The sequence below is a fragment of the Neoarius graeffei genome, chromosome 9 (assembly GCF_027579695.1).
Source record: "Neoarius graeffei isolate fNeoGra1 chromosome 9, fNeoGra1.pri, whole genome shotgun sequence".
NCBI classification, from domain to species: Eukaryota; Metazoa; Chordata; class Actinopteri; order Siluriformes; family Ariidae; genus Neoarius; species Neoarius graeffei.
The window spans coordinates 44766224-44791788 of NC_083577.1; the positions used below are offsets into that span (position 1 = coordinate 44766224).

A 25565-nucleotide genomic window follows, 5' to 3' on the forward strand; every position below is an offset into this window, starting at 1 on the left:
TATATATATATATATATATATATATATATCTCATCTCATCTCATTATCTCTAGCCGCTTTATCCTTCTACAGGGTCGCAGGCAAGCTGGAGCCTATCCCAGCTGACTACGGGCGAAAGGCGGGGTACACCCTGGACAAGTCGCCAGGTCATCACAGGGCTGACACATAGACACAGACAACCATTCACACTCACATTCACACCTACGGTCAATTTAGAGTCACCAGTTAACCTAACCTGCATGTCTTTGGACTGTGGGGGAAACCGGAGCACCCGGAGGAAACCCACGCGGACACGGGGAGAACATGCAAACTCCACACACAAAGGCCCTCGCCAGCCCCGGGGCTCGAACCCAGGACCTTCTTGCTGTGAGGCGACAGCGCTAACCACTACACCACCGTGCCGCCTATATATATATATATATATATATATATATATATATATATATATATATATATATATATGGTATGTAGTGTGTGTGTATATATATATATATGGTATGTAGTGTATATTTATTTTTGTAATTATATATTTATATGGATAATCATGAAGTGTATATATGGTATATATTTTTATAGGTGTATTAATGTAGTTTGGATTTCGGGGTAGTTAAAAAGGGGTGGGAAATAAAAAAATATATATTGTACTTCTTACCACTCCTTTTTCGAACAATGTGCGGTGTATTGTAATGTCTTAGCTTTTTATGTTATTTTATTTATTCTTTTTTTGTCACTTTTTTTTCATTTTCTTTCTTTTGTATGTACAAATAGTTACATACATTTTTATACATGTTCGAAATAAATAAATTCATTCATTCATTCATTCAAATATATAATAATATACATAATATTTGTGGGGGGGAAAATGTTAAAATGAGTCCATGTTTTATATTTACTCACCAAACTTAAGTGTATCAACACACACATTCCCTGTATTTTTTTTGTACATACATCATGCACTGTACATTTTTTAATAATTCTACAGGCCAGCTCAGATCCAGAAAATACTGCGTGTGAGTAGAGGGCCAGAGCTTCATATGTTTAGGAATGAACTCGGCAACATTAAGCCTCTCCTTCATTCCACTGCTCCCAGCAGCCTGGTAGGAATCCTGTCTCGGTGAGATCCTCTTTTGTTTTCTGTATCACACACATGCACAACTGACATACACTGTACCTAAAAGTGATTTTGAATTGAATTGTGGTCCTTTGTCTAGGGGTCTGCTGCTGCCCAGGGTTGGAGTAGAGCAGCACGGGATTGAAAGAACAGACATTGGGAATCTGGGAAGTGGCATCTACTTCAGTGACTCATTCAAGTCAGTGCTTTCTCATGTTTTTACCTGAAACTGTGCAAATTATCAAAGGAAGTGTACTGGAGGTGCCATAGTTCTTGTGCTGACTTAGGATCTGCTCTGTGTTCCAGCACGTCAGTCAAGTATTCCAAACCCAGCGTGACTGATGGCTGTCGCTTACTGCTGGTGTGTGAGGTGGCTCTGGGCCAGTGTAAAAACCTGCACAAGAGGGACTTCACTCTTACCTCTGCTCCTGAGGGCTATAATAGTGTGCATGGAGTTCGTCGCACACCAAAAACGCGCTCTGATTTTGAGGTACCTCTTGTGTGTAAAATCAGTTCACTGGGCAGGGAACATTTTAGAGCTTAATTTAACACTTTGCATTCTCTGTGTGTGTCTGTGTTGTAGGATGATGAATATGTGGTCTATAACACAGACCAGATCAGGCTGAAATATGTAGTTCAGTATATTCTAACTGAGGATGAACTGAAGGACTTTCAGCCTTCTGTTAACATGACTCCAGCGCCTCAGTATATTGCATCATCTTCTGACCTCTGTGAGTGTTTTTAAAAATACTAACCACTATATAATGACTTTAACTATGTAACTTGTTGTTTAATGTTGTAACCCATGACCACACCAAAGGACAAGATGAACATGATTATGACCAATATGCACTGTGTTTGATGCAAGCTTGACGTATGTTTGCGTGTGGGTTTAATCCTCTAGTGTCCAGTGATGACGGTGAGGGTTTGGGAGTGACTAAGAACCCTCTGGAGGAGGTCACTGCCGGTTTATTGGACAGTAATGGTCAGACACTCCCTCTGCAGGCTGTACATGTGAGATGTAAGCTAATGGACCTTCTCTCTCAGGTGAATTATTACACGCTGACTATTACACAGTACAGATTTCCATTGCAGTCATTAATGTCCAGCTTATTTCAAAGAAACACAGCCTCGGGATATTTTTTGGCAGTAAATATTCTTTAAGTTATTCCTTAGCCACATAAACACAAAAGCCATACTCTTAAATATACAAACGTGATGTCTGTAGAATACTGGAGTATATAATACTCATACCAAATACTCATGATATATGAAATGACATTTAAAAATCATTTGTTTTCCTTATTTTGTTAACAGGTTGTCATTTTCCAGACATACACAAATAACAGCATTGTTCCTATTGAGGCGAAGTATGTCTTCCCTCTAGAGGAGACAGCAGCAGTGTGTGGTTTTGAAGCCTTCATTAATGGAAAGCATGTTATTGGAAAGGTGGCCTTCCCTAGCCTACATTTCTGCTTTTGCTTTAATATTCCTTTTGATACATTTTATTTTTATCCCCTGTCTATCTCTCATTCTGTTAGGTAAAAGAGAAGGAGCAGGCACGTAAAGAATACAGGCAGGCTATAGAGAAAGGCCACGGAGCCTACCTGATGGACCAGGATGCACCTGTACGTTTCTCTCATTGCTGTATATCTATATTTATTCTATCCACATTCACTGGATATGAGCAATCGCGTGCTCTGATTGGCGACTCTACTACTAGACTATCAGCTCATATACTGTGAGTAGAGAAAAACAAAATGGTGGTGCGTGTTGCTGAACCAACTGAGGACGAAATAAAAACTCTACTCAAAAACAAAACCCCAAAAAATACAAGAAAAGCAACAAAATGTGCAATAAAAGTATTTGGTGGTAAGAACACTTTTTTTTTTTTTTCAAGAATTATTGTAGCATTTTTCACAAATTGCTACTGTCGTTTCTTCGGTTTGTTTACATTCTAAGCGGAAATTATTTTGTTGGACGTTTCGTATAAAGTTTTTATTTATCAAATTTGCTAAAAATAAAAATGCCCTGTTTCTCAAAATCCAGTGAATATGAATAGAATAAAACAGTTATTCCACTCAATCTCATCGTACATGGCTTATAGCCAAGTCGGTGCTACGCACTTCATCAGCTTTCAACTCATGTATGACTCAATTTCGTGGAGTAACTGTTAAATATTCATAGCGCACACACAATCTTCAGTGAGAGTGGATTCTGCATATGTTAATCTTATTTAGTCTTTCGGTCAGTCCATATGAAATCACTGGAGGCCTCCCGACTGACCGTCTCTGATTTGCTTCATACTTTCACAAACTACTGTTACTATTCCCAGTAAACACCATACAAAATTTCAGCCGTATATCTTTATTGGTTTTTGAGATATTGGGGCTTTAAAAATGGGGTGTTGCACTGATTTTACTATAAAAACGAGCGGTACAGAAAAAGATGCCAAGTTCAGTAAGTCATTACTTTTGAACTATTCATGCTAGATGCATGAAATTTTCAGCAGTTGTTCTTAGGTACTAGATGTCTTTTAACTACTATAAAAGAAGACCCACAGTTGCATATTTGTCAGTTTATAGCTTGCTGGAAACTGTAAAAAAAAAAATTGTGCTTTGGAGCAGTTTTGGCCCTCTGTATTTCCACATTGAAGCATGTCAGATCTTTCAAATTTTGGTATTTATTTTTCATGTTATAGTGCTATTTTGGTGAGTTAAGTATTTTTCTAAAAGAAATAAAATTTTCTGATTTATGAGGCATTAAAAATGAAGAAAAATCATTTCACACCTATGGGTGTTTTCACACCTGGTCCCCTTTAAAGGAACCAGACTCGGTCCTCTTTAAGTGGACAAAAAAGTGGACCAACAGAAAAAGAACTCAGTTCTTTTTGTGTTCACACTGTGAATTTATTACAAAGAGGACTGGGTTCTCTTTCTGGTCCAGTTAAGCTTTGATGGGGCCTCAGTCCTCTTTCTGTTCACACCAGGTCCTCTAGAGCCCTCAGACCCCCAGTGCACGGAATTCTGGGTAATTTTCTCTTGAATCAAAATGTCTGCTGCCATGCTTGCCCTGCTGTATTCTTTGATCAAAATAGTGCGGATTAAGGAAAATAAATTTATTCCAGCGGCTGTGGTAAGTTCCAAAAGGAAGTTGAGTTTCCCTGCTACAGTCACGTGACCAACTACGGCAAACGAAGAAGGTTAAACTACAGTGAAAAAGGCGAAGTGAACCCGGTGCGCTTTTTGTTCACAATGCGCAGATTAGGCGAACCGTACCGTTGATTTTTAGCAACCCGTACTGAGACCACCTCCTGAGGTGGTCTCAGTTCGGTTCGCTTTAAAGGGGCCTGGGTACGGTTGGAGTGTTCACATATGCGCAAAAAATGCTGAGTCATCGATCTGAGTTCGGTTAGATGGCTGAAAGGGACCAAGTGTGAAAACACCCTTAAAGAGGACTGAGTCTGGTTCCTTTAAAGGGGACCAGGTGTGAAAACACCCTATATTTCAAATGCATATTGCTCATGTATGACAAGGTCTACCATAAAAAGAATTATACCACTGGAAAGAGCATGTCTTCATTAATATATATTCACAAAATATGAAGTTGGTATCTTGAACCAAACTATATTTATTAAGGTATCAAATACGCCATGTTTTGCTACAGACAGAAATGCTGTTTTAAGGCATATGATATATGCTCCAAGTAATACATAAAACCTGGAAACTGATAAATTCATATAGATTTTTAATATTAGACTTTTATTAGCAGGAATCACCCACAAGTAATGAATCAAACTTCTGTGAAATCAACAGTCTCTCTTGCAGATACAGTTCCTGGTAAATATGTTGTGTTTGTATGACCGACAATGGTGGATAGGTAACGTACGTGCAACGTCGGACAAGGAACAAGATGTGCAAGTAATATTCATGCATCCTCATGGTCCCTCTAAGACTTACAGTTGGCCCAGGAGGGAGGATATCTGTTGGGTCCCTCTTGTACATATCCTGAAGATTATTGATGCTCCAGTTACTGTATATCAACTGGCAGGCAATATAAACTTCCAGCTGATGCTGAAAAGCAAATCAATACATTGTTCGAACTCTTCAAGTAGACAGTATTTGTTTGAAGTTTTGATTCTACTGACACTGTAGTTTGTTTAAATTGTAGAACTGGGTATGGTAAAACTTGCCGAATATTTAGACACAAAATACAAATATTAGTTCTCTGATACAATTTTGTGATTTGTATTTTAAGTACAGTGGCTCTGTATTTTACATTTCTGTTTGTGGTGAAACATGGCGTATTTGATACCTTAATAAATATAGTTTGGTTCAAGATACCAGCTTTGTATTTTGTGAATATATTAATGAAGACATGCTCTTTCCAGTGGTATAATTCTTTTTATGGTAGACCTTGTCATACATGAGCAATATGCATTTGAAATATAGGGTGTTTTCACACCTGGTCCCCTTTAAAGGAACCAGACTTGGTCCTCTTTAAGGGTGTTTTCACACTTGGTCCCTTTCAGCCGTCTAACCGAACTCAGATCGATGACTCAGCATTTTTTGCGCATATGTGAACACTCCAACCGTACCCAGACCCCTTTAAAGCGAACCGAACTGAGACCACCTCATTAGCAATATGAATTTGAAATATGGGCATGAAATGATATTTTTTTTTTTTCATTTTTAATGCCTCATAAATCAGAATTTTATTTCTTTTAGAAAATACTTGGTCACCAAAATAGCACTATAACATGAGAAATAAATACCAAAATTTGAAAGATCTGACGTGCTTCAATGTGGAAATACAGAGGGCCAAAACTGCTCCAAAGCACAAACATTTTTTTTTTTTGTTCAGTTTTCAGCAAGCTATAAACTGACAAATATGCAACTGTGGGTCTTCTTTTATAGTAGTTAAAAGACATCTAGTACCTAAGAACAACTGCTGAAAATTTCATGCATCTAGCATGAATAGTTCAAAAGTAATGACATTGAACTTGGCATCTTTTTCTGTACCGCTCGTTTGTATAGTAAAATCAGTGTAACACCCCATTTTTAAAGCCCCAATATCTCAAAAACCAATAAAGATATAAGGCTGAAATTTTGTATGGTGTTTACTAGGAATAATAACATTTTAGTTTGTGAAAGTATGAAGCAAATCGGAGACGGTCAGTTGGGAACATTTTCTGAAGTCTGGTGATTTGAGGAGGATTTGCCCCTTTATTATTTCTGTTTATTATTTTTGGAAATCCTGTGCATAAAAGTGCTCTCATATCTGTGTGTGCTGCAGGATGTGTTCACCATCAGTGTGGGAAACCTGCCCCCTGGAGCCACAGTGCTGATCAAAGTGACATTCATAACTGAGCTGGTTGTGAGAGCAGGCACCATCGTCTTCTCCCTGCCAGCCAGTGTGGCTCCATGGCAGCAAAGCTCAGCACTGAACAAGAAAACCCAGGTACAACAGGAACTTTCTAATTATCTTATCACCATTTAATTGTATATTGTGATTCAGAAATCTATCATTCTGTCTAAAACGGTTAAAAGTGCAAATTGGAGCATGTTTGTTTTTTTTTTTTTTTGGCCAAGTCTCCTGATTAGAGCATGTGTGTTTTGCAGACGACTGTTGAAAAAGTCTGTGTGAGTGAGCTTCAACCAGAGGGGTGAGAACTGGATCAGTCATGGATAATTTTATGGCATTTGATTTTACAGTGTAGTATATCCATGAATATCTCTCTTTTCTTCTAGAGAATTCTCTCTGTGCATGTCTATTGAGATGCCGTATGAGATCCTTAACCTGGAGTGCTCTCATCAAATCAAATTCAAGGTGTCTTTTGTTTGTTTGTTCATTTAATAGGACTGTACATATAATTTTGGTTTACTTACAGTTCGATACTGTAGAGAAGTTTTGTACGTACTGTATGTATTTGAGCAATATGGAAGTTACTTTGTCCTGTCTTTTTCCTAGAGGACAGATTGTAAGGCAGTAGTGAGCACATTACCAGACCAGACTCTCGGCACCGATGGCTTTCAGCTCAGCTTTACTCTGTCTCAGATCCATATGCCCAGAATGTGGGTGGAGAAACATCCAGAGAAAGACACTGAGGTGAAATGACATTCATCCAGTTTCACTAATAAAAGCATACACGTTGATCTTTAACCCTGACACCGAGTGGTGTACTTGTGCAGGCCTGCATGTTGGTGTTTTATCCACACTTTGAGTCCAGTGGTGTTTCTGTGTCAGATGTGAGTGATGTGATCATTGTGCTGGATACGTCAGAGTCCATGCGAGGAGATGCAATGCTCAATGCGCGCAGGATTGCTCTGAAGGTTCTCAACTCACTGGACCGTTCACTAAGAGTCAACATCATTTCCTTTGGCTCTGGTTAGTACTCACGGAAGCAATCACTTTGTATATAATGTTTCAATTTCCAGTAAAGTTTAAAAAAAAATAATCTTTGGTAAGAGTTTTAATTTATGAACCTAGTGGCATTTTAACATAACCACTTGTGTATTTTATTAATTAACAATGGTTATTGCATGTAAGGATTTATTCCTTTGTAAGGATAAATAATTGTAAGGATTTATTCTAGAAATACGTAGTATTTCTGTTTAAAACGACCAAGAAGGCATTAATCTCTTCTGTGACCTTCTGTCTCAGCTAGACACAGTACTGTCGTAATGACGTATTGCTCGAGACGTAATATTGATATCTTTTTGAACATATTGCCCTGTGCTATCTCTGACCTAAGGTTGTGCATAAGAAATGGCCTTTTGATATCTGTATCATATCATAAGAACAGGCTGTACATCTTATTATTGCATACCATCGCCAAGGTTTCATACATCTGAACATTCCATCAGAACAGTGATGTAATTAAGATGTGACCTGCTCAGACCAAGGTTTCACTACAGTCTCTGAAGCATGCAATGATGTCACCTTCACTCACACACACACACACACACACACACACACACACACACACACACACACACACACACACAGATATCAAACAGTGATGTCACACTCACTCACACCCCCCCCCCATATACACACAGACATATAAAAGATCTCTGTACCCTTTCGTCTTTGGGGACTTGTGAATAAAGATTGTGAACTCATGGGGTTCCTGTCTTTTTTCGCGACTCACCCCAGAGCGGCTCTGGGTGACACGGGGGGACTGATCTCGAGATGGTAATCGCTGAGGCTGAGGGCAAGAGGTGAAAAAACCTAACATTGCATGTTTCAACAATGGGTATTATACTGTATATTTATTATTATTTTTATTGTATCTTTTTTGCAGTGTTTTATAGTATAAAAAGTAGAAAAAAATTGTCCTCCTTTAATGGTCAGTGTTGATTAAATTACATTTGTGTAGTGTGCATTATTATGCGACTGTTATAGGAAAAGACTATTTTCTATCTTTATGGGGATATTTTTCTGTGTGCTATTCAACTGTTGTTGACTAGATTACAAAGAGGCCTTCCCTTCACCAAATTTGCTGCACGAGGCATTTGAAGAAGCTAAGAACTTCATTATGGTGAGTATTTACCCTCAAAAACGAGATCACCTGTACAGTGGTGCTTGAAAGTTTGTGAACCCTTTAGAATTTTCTATATTTCTGCATAAATATGACCTAAAACACCATCAGATTTTCACACAAGTCTTAAAAGTAGGTAAAGAGAACCCAGTTAAACAAATGAGACAACAATATTATACTTGGTTATTTATTTATTGAAGAAAATGATCCAATATTACATATCTGTGAGTGGCAAAAGTATGTGAACCTTTGCTTTCAGTATCTCGTGTGACCCCCTTGTGCAGCAATAACTGCAACTAAACACTTCCAGTAACTGTTGATCAGTCCTGCACACCGGCTTGGAGGAATTTTAGCCCATTCCTCCGTACAGAACAGCTTCAACTCTGGGATGTTGGTGGGTTTCCTCACATGAACTGCTCGCTTCAGGTCCTTCCACAACATTTCGATTGGATTAAGGTCAGGACTTTGACTTGGCCATTCCAAAACATTAACTTTGTTCTTCTTTAACCATTCTTTGGTAGAATGACTTGTGTGCTTAGGGTTGTTGTCTTGCTGCATGACCCACCTTCTCTTGAGATTCAGTTCATGGACAGATGTCCTGACATTTTCCTTTAGAATTTGCTGGTATAATTCAGAATTCATTGTTCCATCAACAATAGCAAGCCGTCCTGGCCCAGATGCAGCAAAACAGGCCCAAACCATGATACTACCACCACCATGTTTCACAGATGGGATAAGGTTCTTATGCTGGAATGCAGTGTTTTCCTTTCTCCAAACATAACGTTTCTCATTTAAACCAAAAAGTTCTGTTTTGGTCTCATTCATCCACAAAACATTTTTCCAATAGCCTTCTGGCTTGTCCACGTGATCTTTAGCAAACTGCAGACGAGCAGCAATGTTCTTTTGGGAGAGCAGTGGCTTTCTCCTTGCAACCCTGCCATGCACACCACTGTTGTCCAGTGTTCTCCTGATGGTGGACTCATGAACATTAACATTATGTGAGAGAGGCCTTCAGTTGCTTAGAAGTTACCCTGGGGTCCTTTGTGACCTCGCCGACTATTACACACCTTGCTCTTGGAGTGATCTTTGTTGGTCGACCACTCCTGGGGAGGGTAACAATGGTCTTGAATTTCCTCCATTTGTACACAGTCTGTCTGACTGTGGATTGGTGGAATCCAAACCAAAACCAAGAGATGGTTTTATAACCTTTTCCAGCCTGATGAGCATCAACAATGCTTTTTCTGAGGTCCTCAGAAATCTCCTGTGTTTGTGCCATGGTACACTTCCACAAACATGTTGTGAAGATCACACTTTGATAGATCCCTGTTCTTTAAATAAAACAGGGTGCCCACTCACACCTGATTTTCATCCCATTGATTGAAAACACCTGACTCTAATTTCACCTTCAAATTAACTGCTAATCCTAGAGGTTCACATACTTTTGCCACTCACAGATGTATAATATTGGATCATTTTCCTCAATAAATAAATTACCAAGTATAATATTTGTCTCATTTGTTTAACTGGGTTCTCTTTATCTACTTTTAGGACTTGTGTGAAAATCTGATGTTTTAGATCATATTTATGCAGAAATATAGAAAATTCTAAAGGGTTCACAAACTTTCAAGCACCACTGTAACTACAGTGTAGGAAATGAATTGTTCAAGTAATCCCTACAAGTTTTGAATTGAACTTCTGAGAGATCAGAAATGTCCAAATGTATATTTTGTGATTTTTTTTTTTTTTTGGAGGGGGGGGTTTGCAGTACTTGAATGTTAAAAATTTTTAATTATTATTATTATCATTTATTATTATTTTACTATCAGACCTCGACTGCTGTTGGCGGCAGTACTGAGCTATGGAGACCTTTGCGCACCCTGAATCTGCTGCCTCCTTCACGCGGGGTGAGAAACGTCCTGCTTATCTCTGATGGACATGTGCAGAACCAGCCTCAAACCCTACAGCTGGTGCGAGACAATGTCAGACACACACGCCTCTTCACCTGCGGCCTTAAGTAAGCACTCAGCATCTTTCTGGAGCTAAATGCAGTAACTTATTCTTCAACATAATTACGTGCCCAATCGATAGATACATGTACAGAGATTAATTTCCCAAATCAACATTTCAAGTTTGATGCTTGTAACATTCTAATAATGATTCGGTGATATATAATCAATTTATATAGCACCTTTCTCATACTCCTCATGATTGATTACCATCAGAGAAATGGGCAAAAAAGCAAATTAAAGGAATACTCCGGAGTGAAATGCTTTTTAGGGCTATTTTCGCATGATCGGGAGTGCATACGTTGAGTTGGTAGCACAATCGCGTCAATCAGTTGTGTTTTGAGAAAGTTGTTTTTTTGTGATTTAAACCGAAAGCGCTAACACGGCAGTGCGAGGGGCATGTCATTTCGCCGATACAAAACGCTGTTTTTAAAACCATTGCCAAGGTCCAAACAACATTACAGTTCAGTGAAAGTGAGTACAGGGTTCCTACACACAAACCGAAGTGTCCCTGGCTCTGTAAGGGTGTATTCAGACCAGGATAGTTCGATAGTTCACTTGCTTTGGTCCGAACCAAATGTTTTTTTGTTTTTTTTTTTTCATTTTGGTGCGGTTCGCTTTCACACTGTACATTTTAGTAAGCGGACCAAAATCTGTCAACAAAGCCACGCGCCCTGAGGTCGTTCAGCTATTGGTCAGAGACGACACGCGCACAAAGCGCTGTTCTGGGGAGCGCGTGAACCCCTTCTCCTTCATTTTCTCACTGAATACAGCAAACACGTCGGCATTTTTGTGTGTTCTCTCCAAAAGCTCAGATATGTGGACATCTGCCCATATATCCACAAGGGTACGCGTTTCTTCCTCGGCCCACGTTTGCCCCCTACTCATTTTTTGTACTCTGTAGTCTAGCCTACCACTGGTCTGAATGACTGAATGACTGTTGTAAGGTTCCCTTGACAACCGAAACAGTGTTTGCACTTTGCGGTGGAGTGTCAGGACTCTGTTTCCCATAATGCTCGACAAACGACGGAAGCTCCCGAGGTACAAAAAAGCAAAACTGTCGGATTAGGTCCGGTCTGCTTTCACACCTCCAAAAGATCCGCACCAGGGTTCCTTTGGTCCGGACCGAGTCCGACCTTGCAGCTCGGTCTCGGTCCGCTTGTTTGGTCCGGACCAGAGTTCGGTGTTTTGCATTCAGACCAACCCAAAAGGTCCGGACCAAGGGAAATTTGGTTCGTTTGGTCCGGACCAAACAACGTAGGTGTGAATACGCCCTAAGTGTACGGACAGATCGTCTAGAAGACTGAATACAAAACATGTCCCTTCCCGAAAGTAGTTGCTCTCCAGACGCCATCTTCAGGGGACAGTCCGTAAAAGTCGAGTGCCGAGCTAAATCCTCTGGAAATGCACAATTTCGTAGCATTTTATGGAAACACAGTCTAGTGTTTAGTTCGAAATTAAAAGGAAACTGCATGCAACAACATTATAGTCCAAGTGGGTTGGAATTTTGAATGGGAGGTCATGTGATGCTACAAAAGTGTGCATTTCCAGAGGATTTAGCTCTGCACTCGGCACTTGACTTTTACGGCCTGTCCCCTGAAGATGGCGTCTGGAGAGCAACTACTTTTGGGAAGGTACATGTTTTGTATTCAGTCTTCTAGACGATCTGTCCGTACACTTACAGAGCCAGGGACACTTCGGTTTGTGTGTAGGAACCCTGTACTCACTTTCACTGAACTGTAATGTTGTTTGGACCTTGGCAATGGTTTTAAAAACAGCGCTTTGTATCGGCGAAATGACATGCCCCTCGCACTGCCGTGTTAGCGCTTTCGGTTTAAATCACAAAAAAACAACTTTCTCAAAACACAACTGATTGACGTGATTGTGCTACCAACTCAACGTATGCGAAAATAGCCCTAAAAAGCATTTCACTCCGGAGTATTCCTTTAAAGAAGCTAAGATGAGGGAATGTAATAACAAATTACAACAAATACGCAGACGCAAAAAGAAATGGTTGCCAAAATGCTGTGGGTAGAATTTCAAAGGCATCGTTATGTTATGTTTTGTTATGTCCTGCTATATTAGGCTATGTTATGTCTTGGCGAACTCTTCTTGATCATATAGTTAGTTTTTTTTTCTTTTTTATCAGACATCTAATTTATTGGGTTTGTTTACCTGACATGTTTCGACGTACAACTTCCGTCTTCCTCAGAGTGTCACCGGATGTTAATTGGTCACCAATTAACATCCGGTGACACTCTGAGGAAGACGGAAGTTGTACGTCGAAACATGTCAGGTAAACAAACCCAATAAATTAGATGTCTGATAAAAAAGAAAAAAAAACTATCTTCTTGATCATGTTGCATGAATCACATTCTCAGCAATGTGATAAACTGTCAAAGGATACCCAGTAATACACACTAATCCTTTCCAATCTAATATGGGTACTTTAATCACCAGTGGGCGTGTAAAAAAAAAAAAGCAAATTGTGAATAGTAAAACATTATCGGGAGTTTGATTACTACACTTTAGGTGAGTATGTCTGTACCTAATAACGTGACTGTGTTTGCGTGTAGCCTGACAGCTAATCGTTACATGCTGAGAGCGCTGGCTCAGGCAGGTGGAGGAACTTATGAGTTTTTTGACACAAAGGCAAAGCACACCTGGGCTAAGAAGGTGAGCTTCACTCCGTGATCTTCAAGTTATTCACCAGGGTAGCAGTGTATATGTGTAACATGTGCATGAGACATTCCTGATTTGGCTGTTGCAGGTGAATTCTCAGGTGAGGTGCATGGTATCACCAGGCTGCAGTTCTGTGGCAGTTAAGTGGCAGCAGTTCAACCCCACAGCTCCGTCTCCTGTTCAGGCTCCCTCACAGCTCCATGCTCTCTTCAGTAACTGTCACACTTTGGTCTACGGCTTTGTCCCACACTGCACGCAGGTATTTCAGCAGCATTCCTTCATTGGTTTTTACTTTAGCAAATACAGTACATACAAGTTTGTGCTTTGCATTCTCAGTCATGAAACCATTATACCCATTTGTCAGTTATTTGTCACTGGAATTCGGATTGAGAGTTTTTACTGGTTTAGGCCACACTGTTTGGTGAGCTGAGTGGGCAGGAAATTGAGACCATGGTTTCTACTACAGAATTACAGAAGACTAAAGGGACAGTAAGATTTGGACTCTTAAATATTGTTGAATTATTCAAAAAGTGTTCCGATATTTACGACACATCCTAATTTTATATATTAAAATTAGCATTTTATGTTTCTGCATTCTAGTTGCTTCACAAGTTAACAGCAAGAGCAATCATCAGAGACTATGAGGATGGCAGTCTCGGCTCTAATGAGGCAGAACATGAGGTTTGCACAATAGACTGAACGTTCATTGAATAATTTTGACAGGATTGTTTTTTTTAAATAAAAATCTGATGTGTTTTATGGAGCATGTGGAAATGTGACATAAATACAGTCTTAATATTGCAGGACATGGTACCAGGTTTCTGGATCAGTGCACCAGTCAGATCTGATAGCTTAAAGCACAAGGAGATTTTTATTTATATATATATATATATATATATATATATATATATATATATATATATATATATATATATATATATATATATATATATGTGTGTGTATATGTGTGTGTGTGTGTGTATGTATGTGTGTATGTATGTCTCATCTCATTATCTGTAGCCGCTTTATCCTGTTCTACAGGGTCGCAGGCAAGCTGGAGCCTATCCCAGCTGACTACGGGCGAAAGGCGGGGTACACCCTGGACAAGTCGCCAGGTCATCACAGGGCTGACACATAGACACAGACAACCATTCACACTCACATTCACACCTACGGTCAATTTAGAGTCACCAGTTAACCTAACCTGCATGTCTTTGGACTGTGGGGGAAACCGGAGCACCCGGAGGAAACCCACGCGGACACGGGGAGAACATGCAAACTCTGCACAGAAAGGCCCTCGCCGGCCACGGGGCTCGAACCCGGACCTTCTTGCTGTGAGGCGACAGCAGTAACCACTACACCACCGTGCCGCCCATGTATGTATGTATGTATGTATGTATGTGTATATATATGGGGGCGGCATGGTGGTGTAGTAGTTAGCGCTGTCGCCTCACAGCAAGAAGGTCCGGGTTCGAGCCCCGTGGCCGGCGAGGGCCTTTCTGTGTGGAGTTTGCATGTTCTCCCCGTGTCCGTGTGGGTTTCCTCCGGGTGCTCCGGTTTCCCCCACAGTCCAAAGACATGCAGGTTAGGTTAACTGGTGACTCTAAATTGACCGTAGGTGTGAGTGTGAATGGTTGTCTGTGTCTATGTGTCAGCCCTGTGATGACCTGGCGACTGGTCCAGGGTGTACCCCGCCTTTCACCAGTAGTCAGCTGGGATAGGCTCCAGCTTGCCTGCGACCCTGTAGAACAGGATAAAGCGGCTACAGATAATGAGAATGATATATATGCGCAGGTGCTTGAGGACACTGTACCAGAGAAATGGAGCATGGCTTTTAAAATGTTACATTAATACTGATAAATACATATGAAATATTACATGATATATGAAAATCAATAATGTTATCGCAATCAAACATTGTGTGATAAAGGACAGAGTCGAGCCCATTCCTGCACTGTGTCTGAAACTAAGTGATGTCCTAAAACTGTTTCCTCCTCCCTTTGTCAGGGGAAGAAAGCAGAGCTGAAGTCCTACATCATTGAGCTCAGTAAAGAGTTCTCCATCCTGTCCCAGTTCACCAGCTTTGTCGCTATTGAAGAAAGAGTAAGATTACCGCTGCCTCACAAATGCCTTTCACACGTTAATTTCTTATATGAGAAGATTGTTGCACAAGATTTAATATCATTTCAGTTTAAATAATTAAATTCATACATAAGCATTTGCAACCTCAGCCAGTTTAGATGTATATGGAAGTGTATAAGTGCTTTAGATGTAGATGATGTAACTCTTGCTATGGCCTTCACAGTTACCAGATCTTACCCCAGTGGGACATTTATGGGAGATTTTGGACCGATGTGTTAGACAGTACTCTCTAGCACCATAATCAAAACGTAGTGGTTATTATAACAGCAAAGGAGATACTAATTATGGCATGGGATGTTCAGTACGTGTGTGTGTGTGTGTGTGTGTGAGAGATGGTCAGGTGTTTTGGCCATATAGTGTATACTCACTGTCCATTTTATTAGGAACACAGCACGTGCGGTTATGTCATCAGCCAATCATGTGACAGCAGCACAATGCATAAAACCATGCAGATACAGGTCAAAAGCTTCAGTTACCGTTCACATCATATCATGGGCACAGACTCACCCAAACTGGACTGTTTGAAGATTAGAACAAAAAAATCACCTGGCCTTTTTCCAGTCTTCATCTTTCCAGTTCAGGTGAGCCTATGTCCCTGTGCCAGATGTGGTCTGCTGCTGGTGTAGTCCATCCACCTCAAGCTTTTTTTTTTTTTTTTAAAGATATTTTTTGGGGCTTTTTTCACCTTCATTGGACAGGACAGCGCAGAGACAGGACAGGAAATGAGCGGGAGAGAGAGACGGGGAGGGACCGGGAAACGACCCCAGGCCGGAACCGAACCCGGGTCCCCGGACCCACGGCACGGCGCCCCATCCACCCGAGCCACGACGCCCCCCACCTCAAGCTTTTATGTGCTGTATGTTCTGAGATACTTTTCTGCTCACCACGGTTGTAAAAAGTGCTTATTTGAGTTACTGTAGGCCTCTTGTAAGGTCAAACAATGCTGGTCATTCTCTTTTGATCTCGTCAGCAAGGTGTTCCAGCCTGCAGACTTGCCACACACAGGATGATTTTTTGCACCATTCTGTGTAAACTCTCGAGACTTGTGTGTGAAACTCCCAGGAGAGCATCAGTCCATTTGGGCACCAACAACCATGCCATGGTTAATGTCACAGAGATCACGTTTTTCCCTATTCCAGTGTTTGATGTGAACATTAACTGAAGCTCTTGACCTGTGTCTGTGTGATTTTATGCATTGTGATGCTGCCATGTGATTGGCTGATTGGATCACTGCATAAATGAGCAGGGATACAGGTGTTCCGATTAAAGTGGATGACAAGTGTATGTATGTATTAGGGTTGTTAGGACTTGAGACCAGTCTTGGTCTCAAGACCACTTTTTGAATGTCTCAGTCTTGTCACGGAATTCACTGCATTTTTACTCAGTCTTGTCTCGGGCATAGAGACTCAGGATTTTATTTCAAGACCACAACGGTGGGGATTTCACTAACTTGCCTGTGCATTGTCCGATTTATTTGTTAACATTATTACTGTGATTGGATGTAAAACTTCCTTTTTTTTTAAATGTGACCAATAACGTGACTCATTGCTAATTTGAAATTTTCGTTACTGTTAACAGTAGTCATCTCTCCCTGCCCCCCTTCACACCCATTGGTCTGGTCCTGGTCTTGACTCAGTTTTGCCCTCATTTGGTCTTGGTCTCAAATCGTTAAAGTCTGGGTCTTGTCTCAGGCTCGCTACACTCTGGTCTTGGTCATGACTTGGTCTCGGTTTCGGTGGTCTACATTAGTGTGTATGAATATGTGCTATAGGTTTGTACAACCCCGATTCCAAAAAAGTTGGGACAAAGTACAAATTGTAAATAAAAACGGAATGCAATGATGTGGAAGTTTCAAAATTCCATATTTTATTCAGAATAGAACATAGATGACATATCAAATGTTTAAACTGAGAAAATGTATCATTTAAAGAGAAAAATTAGGTGATTTTAAATTTCATGACAACAACACATCTCAAAAAAGTTGGGACAAGGCCATGCTTACCACTGTGAGACATCCCCTTTTCTCTTTACAACAGTCTGTAAACGTCTGGGGACTGAGGAGACAAGTTGCTCAAGTTTAGGGATAGGAATGTTAACCCATTCTTGTCTAATGTAGGATTCTAGTTGCTCAACTGTCTTAGGTCTTTTTTGTCGTATCTTCCATTTTATGATGTGCCAAATGTTTTCTATGGGTGAAAGATCTGGACTGCAGGCTGGCCAGTTCAGTACCCGGACCCTTCTTCTACGCAGCCATGATGCTGTAATTGATGCAGTATGTGGTTTGGCATTGTCATGTTGGAAAATGCAAGGTCTTCCCTGAAAGAGACGTCTTCTGGATGGGAGCATATGTTGCTCTAGAACCTGGATATACCTTTCAGCATTGATGGTGTCTTTCCAGATGTGTAAGCTGCCCATGCCACACGCACTAATGCAACCCCATACCATCAGAGATGCAGGCTTCTGAACCGAGCGCTGATAACAACTTGGGTCGTCCTTCCCCTCTTTAGTCCGAATGACACAACGTCCCTGATTTCCATAAAGAACTTCAATTTTTGATTCGTCTGACCACAGAACAGTTTTCCACTTTGCCACAGTCCATTTTAAATGAGCCTTGGCCCAGAGAAGACGCCTGCGCTTCTGGATCATGTTTAGATACGGCTTCTTCTTTGAACTATAGAGTTTTAGCTGGCAACGGCAGATGGCACGGTGAATTGTGTTCACAGATAATGTTCTCTGGAAATATTCCTGAGCCCATTTTGTGATTTCCAATACAGAAGCATGCCTGTATGTGATACAGTGCCGTCTAAGGGCCCGAAGATCACGGGCACCCGGTATGGTTTTCCGGCCTTGACCCTTACGCACAGAGATTCTTCCAGATTCTCTGAATCTTTTGATATTATGCACTGTAGATGATATGTTCAAACTCTTTGCAATTTTACACTGTCGAACTCCTTTCTGATATTGCTCCACTATTTGTCGGCACAGAATTAGGGGGATTGGTGATCCTCTTCCCATCTTTACTTCTGAGAGCCGCTGCCACTCCAAGATGCTCTTTTTATACCCAGTCATGTTAATGACCTATTGCCAATTGACCTAATGAGTTGCAATTTGGTCCTCCAGCTGTTACTTTTTTGTACCTTTAACTTTTCCAGCCTCTTATTGCCCCTGTCCCAACTTTTTTGAGATGTGTTGCTGTCATGAAATTTCAAATGAGCCAATATTTGGCATGAAATTTCAAAATATCTCACTTTCGACATTTGATATGTTGTCTATGTTCTATTGTGAATACAATATCAGTTTTTGAGATTTGTAAATTATTGCATTCCGTTTTTATTTACAATTTGTACTTGGTCCCAACTTTTTTGGAATCGGGGTTGTATGTTGCTGTAATGATAAGGACATCAATTACTTAAGCTTGTCCCCTTCACATTTAAATGTCCACTTGTTCTGTGGCATAAAGCATAACTGCAGCAATTTTTAACTCCTTATTTCTCTGCAGGGCCTGGAACAACCTGACTCCGGTTTTACTGACGTCCCTAAGATAATTGCAGAAGAAGATGTGGATATTCTGTCTTATATGGGCTGGACCGAACAGGAAACGGTACAGAAACTAGACCAAAATACTAGCGTAGTGGTACCAGTCATAATGACTGGGGGTTCGGGGGCCACCTTAGGCCCCTGAAAGCTCGCAGGTTCTACATGCTCAGAGATGCATTCTAGTGCATTTCCTGGCACTTGCAGGCCTCCCTGAAAGTCACTCTTTTTTGGTAATATTAATAGGCATATTAGGTGAAAATTCAGTCTAAATTGCTTGAAACTTTTTTTCATTGAATTCATAATTGAATGCTAAACAACATACTTTTTACAGAATTAAAATGTTTTAATGTCCGTTCTTGAGATATTACAAGTCAAAGATTTGACGAAATGGCTTAAGTTTTAGAAAACTGCCGTAATATTCTGTATGAGGATAACATGGTCCAAAATGGGCCTCATTAACGAATGAGATCAAATGTTTTTTCTTCATAACTTTTCTATTTTTCAAGATATTTACATGGAATACAGTGGTGCTTGAAAGTTTGTGAACCCTTTAGAATTTTCTATATTTCTGCATAAATATGACCTAAAACATCATCAGATTTTCACACAAGTCCTAAAAGTAGGTAAAGAGAACCCAGTTAAACAAATGAGACAAAAATATTATACTTGGTCATTTATTTATTGAGGAAAATGATCCAATATTGCATATCTGTGACTGGCAAAAGTATGTGAACCTTTGCTTTCAGTATCTGGTGTGACCCCCTTGTGCAGCAATAACTGCAACTAAACGTTTCCCGTAACTGTTGATCAGTCCTGCACACCGGCTTGGAGGAATTTTAGCCCATTCCTCCGTACAGAACAGCTTCAGCTCTGGGATGTTGGTGGGTTTCCTCACATGAACTGTTTGCTTCAGGTCCTTCCACAACATTTCAATTGGATTAAGGTCAGGACTTTGACTTGGCCATTCCAAAACATTAACTTTATTCTTCTTTAACCATTCTTTGGTAGAACGACTTGTGTGCTTAGGGTCGTTGTCTTGCTGCATGACCCACCTTCTCTTGAGATTCAGTTCATGGACAGATGTCCTGACATTTTCCTTTAGAATTTGCTGGTATAATCCAGAATTCACTGTTCCATCAATGATGGCAAGCCGTCCTGGCCCAGATGCAGCAAAACAGGCCCAAACCATGATACTACCACCACCATGTTTCACAGATGGGATAAGGTTCTTATGCTGGAATGCAGTGTTTTCCTTTCTACAAACATAACGCTTCTCATTTAAACCAAAAAGTTCTATTTTGGTTTCATCCGTCCACAAAACATTTTTCCAATAGCCTTCTGGCTTGTCCACGTGATCTTTAGCAAACTGCAGACAAGCAGCAATGTTCTTTTTGGAGAGCAGTGGCTTTCTCCTTGCAACCCTGCCATGCACACCATTGTTGTTTAGTGTTCTGCTGATGGTGGACTCATGAACATTAACATTAGCCAATGTGAGAGAGGCCTTCAGTTGCTTAGAAGTTACCCTGGGGTCCTTTGTGACCTCGTCGACTATTACACGCCTTGCTCTTAAAGTGATCTTTATTGGTCGACCACTCCTGGGGAGGGTAACAATGGTCCTGAATTTCCTCCATTTGTACACAATCTGTCTGACTGTGGATTGGTGGAGTCCAAACTCTGGTTTTGTAACCTTTTCCAGCCTGATGAGCATCCACAATGCTTTTTCTAAGGTTCTCAGAAATCTCCTTTGTTTGTGTCATGATACACTTCCACAAACATGTGTTGTGAAGATCACACTGATAGATCCCTGTTCTTTAAATAAAACGGTGCCCACTCACACCTGATTGTCATCCCATTGATTTGAAAACATCTGACTCTAATTTCACCTTCAAATTAACTGCTAATCCTCGAGGTTCACATACTTTTGCCACTCACAGATATGTAATATTGGATCATTTTCCTCAATAAATAAATGACCAGGTATAATAATTTTGTTTCTTTTATTTAACTGGGTTCTCTTTTATCTACTTTTAGGACTTGTGTGAATCTGATGATGTTTTAGGTCATATTTATGCAGAAATATAGAAAATTCTAAAGGGTTCACAAACTTTCAAGCACCACTGTAGATGTTTGTACACAGAATACAAATTTTCAAAAATTAGTAAAAAAGCAGTTCAGCAAGGTAGTATTTAATTAGCATTAATAATGCTAATTAGATTTTAAAAACTTTAACTGGTAATCAATGTTGTGTGCGTGCGTATGCCCCACAGGTTGGATGTGAGAATGAAGAGACAGAGTCTTTCTTGAAAATGATTGATGAACTGGCAAAAAGTTTTGTGGTTTTGGCCCGCTTACCGACAGGAACACGTTGCATCGGACGTGTTGGTGAAGGAAACAGTGGAGATGAGGACATGATGGGCAGATATGGTGTAAGAGAGAGAAATGTGGAAGGGCAAATGGTGGTTGATTTTTCAAAGAGGATGAATTTGGTCATAGTCAATACATATTTTGAGAAGAAAGCGCAGTGGAGAGTGGAGGAAGATCTACACAGGTGGACTACATACTCTGCAGAATGGGTAACCTGAAGGAGATTGGAGACTGTAAAGTGATGGCAGGGGAGAGTGTAGCTACTAGACAACATCGAGTGGTCGTGTGCAGGATGAGCTTGAAAGTGAAAAAGAGGAAGCGTGAAATAGTGGAGCCGAAGATTAAGTGGTGGAAACTAAAAGAGGTTGAACATCAGAAGGAGTTTAGGGAAGAACTGAGACGAGCATTGAGCAGTAATGGAAGTCTGCCAGAAGATAATGCACACCACATTTTTCAGATTTTTATTTGTTTAAAAATTTGAAGACCATTTATCATTTTCGTTTCACTTCACAATTATGTGCTACTCTGTGTTGGTCTATCACATAAAATGTCAAAAACTTTTAAGTTTGTGGTTGTAAGGTGGAAAAATGTGAAAAAGTTCAAGGCGTATGAATACTTTTGCAAGGCACTGTACACTCAATAAAAAAGTAATAAAAGAATATTTCTAATACCCTCTTCATGCTCTATAGGGCTTTGTATTTCTCAAAAGTAGGGCCTACTAGTCTTTTATATTAAAGAATATAAACTATTCTTATTTCAGTTAATATTCACAGCTTTCAAGGTGAACCTCGAAAAAACCGTGAGCCACATCCAGTATACAATTGCAGTTAATTGAATTGAAATTGACACTAGCATTTCTGACTTCCGGTTTTTTTAAATATCATTTGACCACTAAGATTTCAATATTTTTTAATCAAAACAACTACAGTTATATTCTAAAATAGTTATTTATTTACATGAATCGGTTTTATTTTTTTAAAAAATGTAAGTAAAGCTATGAAAACTCTCTTCAAAGTCTCCCGTGAATCATAACATCAAAACTAGCAGACAGAAAATTTTGCTGAATACTTCATCAGAAACAGTGAGAGCTAGGGAACATAGGGGTTATCTGACCTAATATTCATGAGTAATCCAGTCAGAAACCGATCAAAAGAGAGAGAGAGCGCCTGACTGCTTTCCCAGGACTCGAAAAGCACCGGCAGTTTCCCCATGTCACGCGAGCAGAGTTTTTACTCTGTTGTACCAACTTCAACCTCCCAAAGTACTGAACAGATCTTAACGAGATGATAAATTTCTCTGGAAAGCAGAGATTATAAGCTTTATAATGATAATATCCACGATAGAAAATATTCAAGTTAAGCAATGACAGATTTAGAAACTTAGATGAGTGTCTGCATGCACAATTTTCACAGGACGGCCAGCGAGCGTCTGATATGCCTAATATTAATGAGGGGTTTTTTTGCCCAAAGTTGCTGTGATTGTTTTTGATTGAAGACTTATTATAATTAATATTCAACTATATTGGTGACCATATTTATGGAATAAGAATAAAACGGCCAGTTGATGTTCACCAAGTGTTAGCTTTACTTTCAGCTTCAGCCATTCAATTACAACACCTGACTATCCAGATCTAACTCAGGGACCGGCACATATTACATGCATGGTGCGTAAGCAGCTCTTAACACGGATAGCACTTTACCGCGAACACAGCATAAAGAAGGAGGTAAACCGGACTAGCATGATCAGTGACAATCTCCACACAGAATTACTCGGGCAGCTATGCACTGAACGCTTAAGTAGACGGGGAGTGGAGTATGTCCAAATGTAGAACATTCGCATGGTGGCATGCCATCGCTGCTGCGTGGGGATAGCAAGAGAAAATTAAACAAAAGACCACATTTCCAAGATTGAGAAGTCTTTTTATTAGTGCAGCGGCAACTTTTACAGGCGTGTCAGCAATATTGTGGGCGTAGCAGTAAGGAAACACTGCGTAGCAGCCCGATCTGCTGAAAAGGCCTAGTTAGAACCCCGTCATCCATGGCAAATAGATGGTGAGATGGAAGGGATAAGTAGCTGACAAAAGGGGACAATAAAAAGCAGTATGTGTCCCTCCAAGAAGTTCTAACGAGAATTCATTTCTCCTTCATAGCTTTAGAGTGAGTTGTTTTGTACGGTATCACATACAATTTATCTTGGGAATTTATCTCTGCACAATTTATCTTGGGAATTTATCTCTGCACAATTTATCTTGGGAATTTATCTCTGCACTGTGATGGACAGTGGCAAACAAGTTTGAGTTAAAATTATTTTTAGTGTATTTGCAGAGTGTAAAATCTGAGCAGTGATCAAATTCCCAATCTAGATTTACCTCTAGATAAAATGGCACTCGATTTCTGTCCAGGAAACAGCAGCAATATTTGCCACTCGTCATCTGATTCACCTATCCAACTGAAACTGAGCCCATAAACCACCCATAAAACACAGCGGATCACATCTTCACAGCTGATAGTAGGCAATAAAGACTTCAAAAAAACAGAATAGGCTTCCTTGATTATGATAAAGTATAATAAGGTAATATAATGGTTAAATAGTCAAGTTAAATGTTATATAGTTAGCTCATATCATTTTGTTATATTTAGATGTAACCCCCGTGTTCTGCTTCTTTTATAGATGTGTATGGCTCTTTCAGATCGGGATGAGGAAGAGGAAGATGCATACGAAATATTTTTGGAGGTGAGATGTCACATGAAAGGATAGTTAGGCTTAAGGTTGGAAAATTAGAGAGGCAATGAAAAAGATCACACTAGCTAACATTAGCAGTGCTCTTAAACACAAAGGTTTTATAATTTATTTCATAACTAGTGGGAAAAGCTCGTCTGGCAAGTTTATGACGTTGTATGTCTTGTTTGTTTTGTATGTTTTGTTTCAGCTGTATTGAACCTGTACAGTGGGGCAAAAAAGTATTTAGTCAGTCACCAGTTGTGCAAGTTCTCCCACTTAAAAAGATGAGAGGCCTGTAATTTTCATCATGGGTATACCTCAACTATGAGAGACAGAATGAGAAAAAAAAATCCAGAAAATCACACTGTCTGATTTTTAAATAATTTATTTGCAAATTATGGTGGAAAATAAGTATTTGGTCAAAAACAAAAGTTCATCTCAATACTTTGTTATATACCCTTTGTTGGCAATGACAGAGGTCAAACGTTTTCTGTAAGTCTTCACAAGGTTTTCACACACTGTTGCTGGTATTTTGGCCCATTCCTCCATGCAGATCTCCTCTAGAGCAGTGATGTTTTGGGGCTGTCGCTGGGCAACACGGACTTTCAACTCCCTCCAAAGATTTTCTATGGGGTTGAGATCTGGAGACTGGCTAGGCCACTCCAGGACCTTGAAATGCTTCTTACGAAGCCACTCCTTCGTTGCCCGGGCGGTGTGTTTGGGATCATTGTCATGCTGAAAGACCCAGCCACGTTTCATCTTCAATGCCCTTGCTGATGGAAGGAGGTTTTCACTCAAAATCTCACGATACATGGCCCCATTCATTCTTTCCTTTACACGGATCAGTCGTCCTGGTCCCTTTGCAGAAAAACAGCCCCAAAGCATGATGTTTCCCATGCTTCACCTTTGGATGCAACTCAGCATTCTTTCTCCTCCAAACACGACAAGTTGAGTTTTTACCAAAAAGTTCTATTTTGGTTTCATCTGACCATATGACATTCTCCCAATCCTCTTCTGGATCATCCAGATGCTCTCTAGCAAACTTCAGACGGGCCTGGACATGTACTGGCTTAAGCAGGGGGACACGTCGGGCACTGCAGGATTTGAGTCCCTGGCGGCGTAGTGCGTTACTGATGGTAGCCTTTGTTACTTTGGTCCCAGCTCTCTGCAGGTCATTCACTAGGTCCCCCGTGTGGTTCTGGTATTTTTGTTCACCGTTCTTGTGATCATTTTGACCCCACGGGGTGAGATCTTGCGTGGAGCCCCAGATCGAGGGAGATTATCAGTGGTCTTGTATATCTTCCATTTTCTAATAATTGCTCCCACAGTTGATTTCTTCACACCAAGCTGCTTACCTATTGCAGATTCAGTCTTCCCAGCCTGCTGTAGGTCTACAATTTTGTTTCTGGTGTCCTTTGACAGCTCTTTGGTCTTGGCCATAGTGGAGTTTGGAGTGTGA

General features: G+C 40.3%; 1 protein-coding gene across 3 annotated transcripts in view; it reads left to right on the forward strand.

Annotated features, from left to right (window-relative positions):
- parp4 (poly (ADP-ribose) polymerase family, member 4) overlaps positions 1–25565 on the forward strand; it is a 66112-nt gene that overhangs the window by 22186 nt on the left and 18361 nt on the right. For 2 of the 3 annotated variants that reach the window (XR_009655356.1, XM_060929574.1), the window contains exons 11-32: positions 983–1114; positions 1212–1310; positions 1418–1601; positions 1695–1842; positions 2016–2158; positions 2429–2560; positions 2653–2739; positions 6407–6571; positions 6733–6776; positions 6862–6940; positions 7082–7219; positions 7303–7498; positions 8584–8654; positions 10481–10668; positions 13237–13336; positions 13431–13601; positions 13751–13831; positions 13943–14023; positions 15350–15445; positions 18984–19085; positions 21289–21447; positions 24056–24118. Coding sequence is in view for 2 of the 3 variants with exons in the window: in XM_060929574.1 (XP_060785557.1) it covers positions 983–1114; positions 1212–1310; positions 1418–1601; positions 1695–1842; positions 2016–2158; positions 2429–2560; positions 2653–2739; positions 6407–6571; positions 6733–6776; positions 6862–6940; positions 7082–7219; positions 7303–7498; positions 8584–8654; positions 10481–10668; positions 13237–13336; positions 13431–13601; positions 13751–13831; positions 13943–14023; positions 15350–15445; positions 18984–19085; positions 21289–21447; positions 24056–24118 (2659 nt within the window). In the remaining variant the exon portion in view is untranslated. The remainder of the gene's footprint in view (positions 1–982; positions 1115–1211; positions 1311–1417; positions 1602–1694; positions 1843–2015; positions 2159–2428; positions 2561–2652; positions 2740–6406; positions 6572–6732; positions 6777–6861; positions 6941–7081; positions 7220–7302; positions 7499–8583; positions 8655–10480; positions 10669–13236; positions 13337–13430; positions 13602–13750; positions 13832–13942; positions 14024–15349; positions 15446–18983; positions 19086–21288; positions 21448–24055; positions 24119–25565) is intronic. The other variant, XM_060929575.1, reaches the window with a different exon arrangement.